The sequence below is a fragment of the Octopus bimaculoides genome, chromosome 20, assembly GCF_001194135.2.
Source record: "Octopus bimaculoides isolate UCB-OBI-ISO-001 chromosome 20, ASM119413v2, whole genome shotgun sequence".
NCBI lineage: Eukaryota > Metazoa > Mollusca > Cephalopoda > Octopoda > Octopodidae > Octopus > Octopus bimaculoides.
The window spans coordinates 41,748,772-41,759,104 of NC_069000.1; the positions used below are offsets into that span (position 1 = coordinate 41,748,772).

General features: G+C 35.9%; 1 protein-coding gene across 1 annotated transcript in view; it reads right to left on the minus strand.

Moving 5' to 3' along the window:
• Nucleotides 1-373: 373 nt before the first annotated feature.
• Nucleotides 374-10,333, minus strand: part of LOC106875576 (platelet-activating factor acetylhydrolase IB subunit alpha1) — a 44,000-nt gene continuing 34,040 nt past the window's right edge. Inside the window, exons 3-5 of the mRNA XM_014923785.2 lie at nucleotides 7,102-7,218; nucleotides 5,209-5,331; nucleotides 374-4,565 (exon numbers count right to left, since the gene is read on the minus strand). Of these exons, the coding sequence (XP_014779271.1) occupies nucleotides 4,239-4,565; nucleotides 5,209-5,331; nucleotides 7,102-7,218 (567 nt within the window). The 3' untranslated portion in view covers nucleotides 374-4,238. The remainder of the gene's footprint in view (nucleotides 4,566-5,208; nucleotides 5,332-7,101; nucleotides 7,219-10,333) is intronic.

The window sequence follows — 10,333 nt, forward strand, 5'->3', positions numbered from 1 at the left end:
ACCATTTGTTTCGTAGTTTACAGAATCATTTGGGGGACATAACTTTCGCAGGAGGAGGTCGAAACTGACATTTCAGAGTTCTTCGCTTTGAAACCAAAAGAGTTTTACATTGATGGGATTAAAAAGCTTGTAAATAGACGGAAGGAAGTCATAGATAATCAGGGAAAGTACATTGATGATTAAATTTCTTCTCTCCGTGTATAAATTTTTATACATTCTTATATCATAAAAATATTTGTATTCTGACTTTTATTACGCATGCTAACCACTGGTATAAATTATTAATTTAATAATTTTTTCCCTTATATATATATATATATATATCTGAATGTGTGATCATTTGCATGTATATATATATAAAGCAACAAGAAGATTCAATTGAAGCTGTTTTGCAAAATATTTATTGATACGTAAGCGCCATTTTCTTTTCTTCTTATTAAACTTTATGTACCATGTTGTACAAGATACACCAGTGCATCTATATGTATGTATGTATGTATATATATATATATTATATATATATATATACACACACACACACACACACACACACACACACACACACACATGTATGTATATGCATGTGTGTGTGTGTTTTTATGTGTGCATGTGCATATATATATGTGTGTGTGTGTACATATACACACACACACACACATATATACATATATACCATTATGTATCTTACTGGAAACAACTAGGATTTGAAACTGGAATGCAATCTCTGCAATTTGCAATAAGGATTTCTAAATGAGCCATAAGGCAAAACATTTCCTTGGAGAGTAGTCAATGCTATCGAGATTTTTGTCATCCTTCTTGGTACTTCACTGGTACTTTGAGTTTATTTTTCCAGCAAGGGGTGAAAGGCAAATTTGTGCTGGCAGGATTTGATCTCACAATTAGATGCTCATGAATTTTATTTAGGCATTTTTTTCAGACACACTCCAATTTTCCCACTTTATTAATAATAATAATAATAATAATAAACAATAATAATAATACAAATAAATAATAATAATAATAATAATACTTTCTATTATAGGCACAAGGCCTGAAATTTTGGGGAAGGGGACTAGTCTATTACATCGACCCCAGTGTGTAACTGGTACTTATTTCATCGACCCTAAAAGGATGAAAGGCAAAGTTGGCCTTGGTAGAATTTGAACTCAGAATGTAGCGACGGGCGAAACACTTAAGCATTTTGTCCAGCGTGCTAACGATTCTGCCAACTTAATTGTAGTAATAGTAATAATGAATGATGATTTCAAATTTTGGTACAAGGCCAGCAATTTCAAAGGAAGGGATGTCAATTACATTGACCCCTGTTCTCAACTGGTACTTAATTAATCGACCCCCGTAAGGATGAAAGACAAAGTGAACCTTGATGGAATTTGAAATCAGAATGTGAAGTCACAAGAAATGCGTCTAAGCATTTTTTTTCCAGCATGGTAATGATTCTGCCAGCTCGCTGCCTTAATAATAATAATAATAATAATAATAATAATAATAATAACAATAATGATAATCTTTTCTACTAAAAGCACAAGGCCTGAAATTTGTGGGGAGGGGGATAGTAGATTACATCGATCCCAGTGCTTAACTGGTCCTTATTTCATCAACCCTGAAAGGATGAAAGGCAGAGTTGACCGCGGCAGAATTTGAACTCAGAACATAAAGACAGACAAAATGCCACTAGGCATTTTGCCTGGCATGCTAACAATTCTGCAAGCTTACTACCTTGATGATGATTGATAATAATAATAATAATAATAAGAATAATAATAATGACAATGATGATAGATAATTACAAAAAAAAATGCCTAACCTTGCACATCAAAAAAAAAAAAACTCACACAAAATATAAAAGGAAGAGTACATAATAATAATAATAATAATAATAATAATAATAATAATAATAATAATAATAATAAATGAAAAAAAAACAAAAAAAAAAAAAACAAAGGATCAGTTTCACATTAATATTGCAGTCGTTACCATAGCGAAGCAGCATTATCAGATTGTTCAATCACTGACAATTGATATATAGATATATATTTTTTTTCAGTATTATCACCTCTGTATAAACAATGGTGTTTGCAATCACATAATATTGATTTTCCTTTTGGTGTTTGCATGGTTATATAATAATGTGTATAATATATATATATATATACATACATATATATATAATCTGTGTGTGTATTTATACATGTAATGCCTATGTATGTATATATGTGTGTGTGTATGCATATGTAATTATGTATTTGTATTTGTGGTGTGGAATATGGTCAAGAGAGGCAGGAATGGTGCCCGTAGCCCCCCCCCCCGCAACTCTATCCTCTTAGGAACTGGAGATAGAATTTACAATGAGATTAGCGTGTATAGAAAATACACATGCACACGCACACACACATTATCTTTTTGAGATGAATGTATAACATATATGCATGTTTCCAATCATAAATTTACATCCATGTTTGTATAGGTTCCACTATACATATATATATATATATATTTACACACACTGTATAATTAATGTACGTAATACTTGTGTGTGTTTGTGTGTATGTGTATATATATATATATATATATATATACACACACACACATATATATATATATATATATATATATATATATACATACATGTACGCCGTATATTTAATGTACATAATTCATGTGAGTGTTTGTGTGTTTTTATACACACATACATATATATACATGCTTAGAATATATAATATTGTAGAACGTTTTTAATTTGTTAAGCTGAGTAATAGCAAGGGAGACAACCATTGTAACCTTTGCAGTCTGCCCTCAGCCTGACTGGAGCAAGTTCGATCGACACCAGTTCGAGTTCCTGCGGGGTGAAGGGTGTCATCGACTGCATTAGGAGTGGGACAGGGGAGGATAGGAAGGAGAGACGAGGAAAGCGCACGGTGTTGGTGGGGGGCGGGGTGAGTCGGGTTATAGACAGTTTTAGTAGGGATAGATGTGTGCTGGAAATTTGGGGAAGTTTGAAATGATGAGGTCTTTGCTGTTGTTAGGGTTGGTAGTGATTTGTGGCTGGGAGGAGGAGGAAAAAAAGGGACAAATTTCTGAGACAGACAACGGTGGTGGTAGTGAAAGTGGTAATGGTAGGTGATAGCAGGGCCGGGTGAGATGGGTCTAAATGTGAGTGAGAAAGAGAGAGAATGGTGGACTGTCCACAAGTCCAGATTGACCTTCGGAGAGAGAGAGAAGAAGAAGAGAGACAGAGAGAGTTAATATTGCAGACAGAAGTGGGGGGTGGGGGTGGGGGTGAAAAGTAATACTGGGAGACAACTTAAGACAAAGAAAGAGAGATAATACTGCAAAGAGAAAAAGAGAGGGAGAGAGAGAGACCTAAAACAGGGTGATAGTTTGAAGGAAGGAGAGATGAAAGAGAGGAGAGAGAGAGATAGAGATAATACTGGCTGGTAGTTTGAGAGAAAGAAAGAGAAGATAGGGAGGAGAGAAGAAAACACTGGGAAATGACTATATATATATATATATATATATATATATATATATATATATATATGAAATACAGAGACACACACACACACAGATAGATAACACTTAGAAGCAGTCACCAAAGGAAAGAGAGAGATAAAACACATCTCTTTCTCCATCCACACATTAGCATCAGTGACCAGGGAGTAGTGGTCAGGTGGATTATGTCGGTTGCCAAATGGTTGGGTGTTCTGTTTGGTTATATATACCCGGGTACAGCCTAGAACATGCATTGTATGTAGAATGTAGTGTATTTAAGTGTGTATACACATACTTATACACGTCCATGTATGTGTATGTATATATTCATTTGTATATACGTGTGTGTATGTGCATATGTATGTATGTGTATATATATATATATATATATATACACACACACACACATGTATGCCTATATATATATGTACATGCAAGAACAGAAGTTTATGTTTTTGTGTGTGTATGTGTGCGTATATTTACATATACACACATATTTTATACATATACACACATATATGCATCATTCTAATGAGAAAAGGGGAAAAAAAATGATTTTTTAAATCAAAAGAAAAAAAATCAACAACAAACAAAAAATACGAAACAGAGAGGGAAAGAGGGAGAGAAAAAGAGAGGGAATGAGAAAGAAAGAAGCAGGAAAGAGGAGGGAGGAGGAGTTGGTGCTGCACTCATGTTTTTTGTTGTTGCTAGTTGTTATTGTTGTTGTGTTATATAGTCCTGTCAGAAGCAAGCTCTCCTGCGATGGAAGCAGTGTCGGCTGAGGTGCTTTCCACTTTGACATACGTCTGCATCAGTTGCTGAATCTCCTCCCAGAGGGGTTCACACAACTTTTGGTAGCCGGTCCTTGTGAAGTGAAGGTAGTCGTACATATCATGATGGCTGATGGTCCCGTTTACATGGTTAACAAATGAATGCTCGTCGACGTGCAGGTAGCTGGCGTTGGGCACTGAACTGACCTGTGTTGAGAGCAGCTTGTTGATCTGTTTTATCTTGTCTCTCAATGGGTTTGGAAACTTACCCCGTGGTGGGATACCCTGAAAGAAAGGAAACAAAAATATTTTTATCATCATCGTAACATCCTCTTCTTTTCCATGCTAGCATGGATCAGCCAGAGCTTATCGAGGCAGACTTATCAAGGTGCAACTTTGGCGTGTGAACTACAACTTCAAGGCTGATTATTTTAGGTTAACATAGTTTCTTTACATTGCAGAATTCACGGCTGCCAAACTTGTGTGATCTATGCGCTTATTTGAATTATTAATTATCTTGTTTATTCTTGGTTTCTTATTATCATTTACAAAGACATAAATGAAACATGGTTTTATTATTATTAAAAAGTAAGAATTTTGAAAAAATACCTTTACAATGCTAAGTATGAACACAAGAATTTGCAAAAAATCCATAGCCAACATGTTAACCCTTTCGTTACCAACATGCCTGAATCTGGCTCTAGCTCTGTAGTACTAACGTTTTGTTTTCATAAGTTTTGAATTAAAATCTTGATTTTCTTTGCTTTCTATGAAGTGGAGTTGTATGTTAATTTAGATGCGAACTATCTTCAACTTCAGAATTTTCTTGGAGTGTAATCAATGTGCAGTAAAAAGCGTACGATACACGATGGCGACTGGATAGGAATGGGGACTATTCAATAGCCATGTGAGGCTCAAAGATCCTTACCATAACTATTATATTACTTTGAGGTTGTTTCTCAGCGATTGTCTGAGCGATCTTCATGATTCCTTCACAGACTTCTTCAGCAGTGTGGTCATGGTTGTTGGTTCCAACCAAAATAACGATTATCTAGAAAAGAAGAGAGAAAATCATTAATGGAAACTGTAAAAAGCCCATTGCATAGGGGCGTGTGTGTGTGAGATGTTTTACTTTTGTCTTGTGCAAGCACTAATTGTTAACAAAACTTCACCATTCATTGAAACAGTGTTGATTGTTTACAATCCTCCAAAAAAGCAGGAGCGGCCATTCATGTTGTTTGTTGTTTGAAGGACTTGAAAGAAATATTACCTTCTTTGCTTGCAAACAGGAGAGGCAACAAGAAAAGCATTGAACCATACGAAAATCCAGCCTCAAGTTTCATCTGATTCATGCGAGTATGAAAAAAATGACCGTTTAAAAACCGAAACAATGATGATGGTAAAATTAATGGTGCTTAGATCTCATGGAGCAAAAATATTTTGTGGTAAATACAAGAGAGGTTGATAATTTTGTGTTTGTCTATTGAGATTTACCATATTTCTTGGAAAATATGGTAAATCAACTAGAAAATTTTGGAAGAAAAAGATAAACCTAAAAAACAAGGCTTCACATTCTTTACAAAGAGGTTTTATTGGGGACACTGCAATCCAGTTGGTTACTCATTGCCTGGATTTTATCTTCTATACTTTTAATCAATATAGGGATTAAATAAGCTGCATAAAGAAGGGATTAAACAGCTACACAAAGAAGTATCAGTCTCCAGTTGCAGAAGGAATCTGTCGAAGAGGAAGATCTAGGAAAACATGGGACAAGATGGTGAAATGTGATCTTCGGATGTTAAGTCTCACAAAGGCCATGACAAGTGACTGAGACTTCTGGTGGACTGCTGTGTTTGAGAAGACACGTGAAGCTAAGTGAAATTGTGGTCGTGGCTAGAGGTGGTGGTGCATGAAAGGTACCCGTGATGGTGGCTTGTAAAAGACACCTGTTCCAATGTCACATAAATCACACCTGTTACACTCTGGAAGGGTTGGTGTTAGGGGCATTCAGCTGTAGAAACCAAGCCAAAACAGACTGGAGCCTGGTGCAGGTCTCCAAGCTTACCATCTTTAGTCAAACCCATCTAACCATGCCAGCATGGAAGACGAACATTATATGACGATGACGATGAAACTCACTTCTGGGATTAAAATTGGCCTATGAAAAAATAACCTGTCTCCTCTAAGATTCATCATATATTTGTATATTTTTGAAACTTTATTCATTTATTTTATATCCCATCTGTTTTCCCAAAGAATCATGTCGGTGTGTATACATATGGAGATGTGCATGTGTGCGTGCGTATATTTGGAGGCGTGAGTATGTGTGTATGTCAGTAGTTCTATGTGTGTATATGAATGTAAGTATGTGTTGGTGTGTGTTTGTGTACGTATACATATATACATACACACACATATACAGAGACACATGTAAAAAGCACCTTTTGAGCATTGGGCCTCATGGAGGAAATGACAAATGACAGACCTTCAGCAATATGCTGTGCTTGAGTAGAAGACCCATCAAGCCAAGTGAAATCATAGTAGTGGCAGATACTGGTGTCACACAACTGGCACCCATGTTGGTGGCACATAAAAGCACCCATTACATTCTTGGAGTGGTTGCTGTTAGGAAGGGCATCAAGCTGTAGAAATCATGCCAAATCAGACTGGAGTCTGGTGCAACCTTCCAGCTGGCCAGCCCTGGTCAAACCATCCAACCCATGCCAGCATGGACAATGGACATTAAATGATGATGATGATGTATGTATATATATACACACACAAACATGTATGTATAAATGCATTTACCAAATGAACTTACTTTTGGCTGAATGTCATTCAGTTCCCCATTACATATCCTCCACAGTAAGTTCTGTGTCTGGTCACCTCCGATACTAAAGTTCAATGAGTGCAGTGGTTCAAACATCTTGCACCAAACCTGAAATTATTAAAGTAGAGGGTCAGATACGCCAAAGATTAATGAGAGGTTTCAGATGATTTCAAAACTTGAAAGAAACATGACTAGTCATGTATTAAATCTGAACAAATACATAAGCATAAATCTACACTTTCCATATGTTATTGACCATTTTGCCAGGAATGCATGAAACTAAACATCTGTATAAGCATAAGCCTCTTAGAATTTAGAAAAGTGCAGTAAGAAAAAGCATTTGTTTTGAAATGCGTTTACAAAAAATAAAAAGGGTTGAAACAAACAGAATTTTGTAAGAGAACAACAATTTTCAAAGTGATTTCCCTTGAATCACGTTTGAATTTTGTATGCATTTATAAGTAAAAGCATCTAAAGAATGAAATTAACTATGGTCCTTGATGATGTAAAGTAAGCATTAGTGTTTTATCCCTATTGTTTCTGGAACCAACTGTTTTCAGTTTGTATATTTACATATGCAATTATATGTCTAAATGCATGTTGCTCAATGTCTGTGTGCATATATGCATGGGAACATCTGCATGCTTATATATATATATGTCTTAACCATTCACTAAAAGATTGAATAACGTAAATTTGTAATAGAAAAATGCAAGGATGGTATAGAAAATGTGATTCCTGCGAACAAGGAATGAGAGGGAAAACGTGATCTTCAAACAGCTGTTCTTATAAGTATCATTTGCCCATCTCTTTTTCATTTTTTCTTTTTTATATATATATATATATATAAAAATATAGAGATAAGCGTTTCTTGATAGCTTTCATATAATATTTCAATACATATTCAAACATCAGATAATTTAAGAAGCAATAGGATTGGATTACCAGCTGAAAGAGCAGAAATGTGGAATTTGGAGTACAGGAAATTATGAACAGTTCAGTTGTAATGTATTAAAAATAATCTACATTTACTCACCAAGTTCTGTAATTCATTGCTTCTCGGTGAATCAAGAGAAAGTAACTATATTCATTCATTCATTCGTTTTTTTTTTTTGTGAAAGAAGTGCTGGGGAACTGTGGAAGAGGTAGACCCAGGAAGATGGAGATGAAGTGGTGAAGCATGATCTTTGAATGTTGGGCCTCACAGAGGCAATGACCAATGACCAAGACCTTTGGCAACATGCTGTGCTTGAGTAGAAGACCCATCAAGCCAAGTGACATCATAGTCATGGCCAATGCCAGTGTCATGTAACTGGCACCTCTGCTGGTGGCATGTAAAAGCTCCCATTACACTCTGTAAAGTGGTTGGTGTTAGGAAGGGTAACCAGCCATAGAAACCATGCCAAATTAGACTGGAGCGTGGTGCAGCTCCTCAGCTTACCAATCCTGGTCAAACCGTCCAACCCATACCAGCATGGACAATGGACATTAAGTGACAATGTTTTTCATGCTAGCATGGATCAGAGGAGTAGATCATTGAAATGTTTCACAAAATGCCCTTCTTGTTGCTAACTCTCATTCATTTAACAGATAAATGTTATTCTACATATCTCTGAAGTTACAAAACCAGTGGATAGTCCATTGGCAGTGGACTGAAAACTGCATAACTGCCCTGTAACTGAATGGTTTTCAGAGAAATGCAAACAAACACACACAGCACATGTACATGCACACACACACACAACAGGCTTCTTTAGTTTCTGTCTACCAAACCAAATTACAAGGCTTTGGTTGGAATTGGGCTGTAGGAGAAGACACAAGAGCAAGGTGCCATATCAGCAAACATCTTAATCATGCCACTTTTTTCTCTTTGGTATTTCCCATTGATAATGGCTAAGGGGCTAGTAACATTGATTTCTGGGAATCCAGCAGGTGGCAGTACTGGACAGGTGTGGTGTTTTTACACCTTTCTTTCCATAAGAGAGACTTTTCTTTGTGGTAACTGCATTGAATTTACCTTTTAGCAGTTCAAATATGCCACTCAACATATTTAAACTAACCTAAAGTTTGCCTATGCCTCAAAGCGTCCAACCCATGCCAGCATGGACAATGGATGTTAAAATGATGACGATGGTTTTAAGTTTTTTTCTTGTCATTTATAGTTTTTCATAGAATTCTTTATAATGTTTAATTTCTTTCCTATGTTTTTAATAAATCAATATTTTTCTTGCCATATTTCTTTTAAATTAAATTCTTTTATATTTGTACAAAAATACAAAAAAAAAAAAAAATCAATATTTTCATTCTTTTTATCTTGAATATAACTTTTTTTCCAGTCAATTTTCAGTAAAAAAAAAAAAATCAATTTGCCTTTTATTTCTGTTCTATTTTACTTTTCTCATAAATAAAAACAGATGCTCCATCGTCTCTATGTTTTATTAATTGTAACCTTGTTATTTGACCTGGCTGTGATTAAAAAGCCATTAAGTCTCTTGGGCTGGTTTTCTCTGGATTTATTGATCAATCGATTACTCAGATAAATAAATAAATAAATAAAAATCGACTAATCAGGGAAGGAATAATGGTAATACTTGTTGCAGGGCTTTTCAGACTGGCGAGGCTGATGTTTGGTTCAAACATCTGTAGGTTGGTGCCTATTGAGAAAAATATGGCAAAGGATGGGATCACAGAAGACTGCAGTTCATGAAGGGAAGAAGAAGAGCACAAAGAATTGAGTACAAGGTTTATAAGAATTCTATGGAAATCTATAAATGACAAAAAAATAAAATAAACCAACTTGGTGGCTGTGTGGTAAGAAGCCTGCTTCCCAACCACATGGTTCCAGGTTCAGTCCCACTGATAGGCACCTTGGGCAAGTGTCTTCTATTATAGCCTTTGGCTGACCAAAGCCTTGTGAGTGGATTCAGTAGATGGAAACTGAAAGAAGCTCATTGTGTGTGTGTGTGTGTGTGTCTTTGTGCTTGTGTTTGTCCTTCCCACCACCACTGCTTGAAAGGGAGGGAGAGGGGGAGAGAGAGAGTAATACAAGGAGAGGGCAATGTGAGGAAGAGTTAGAAGAGAGAGGGTATGCAATTACCATATTGACTTGTGTACAAGTCACACCCCAAGCTTAAAGTTAAGTCAAATCTTGGTATAAAATCTTTTCTCCTCATAGTTTTCACTTTGCCCTGTGTGTAACTCACACACCCAATCCCCCCCCCCC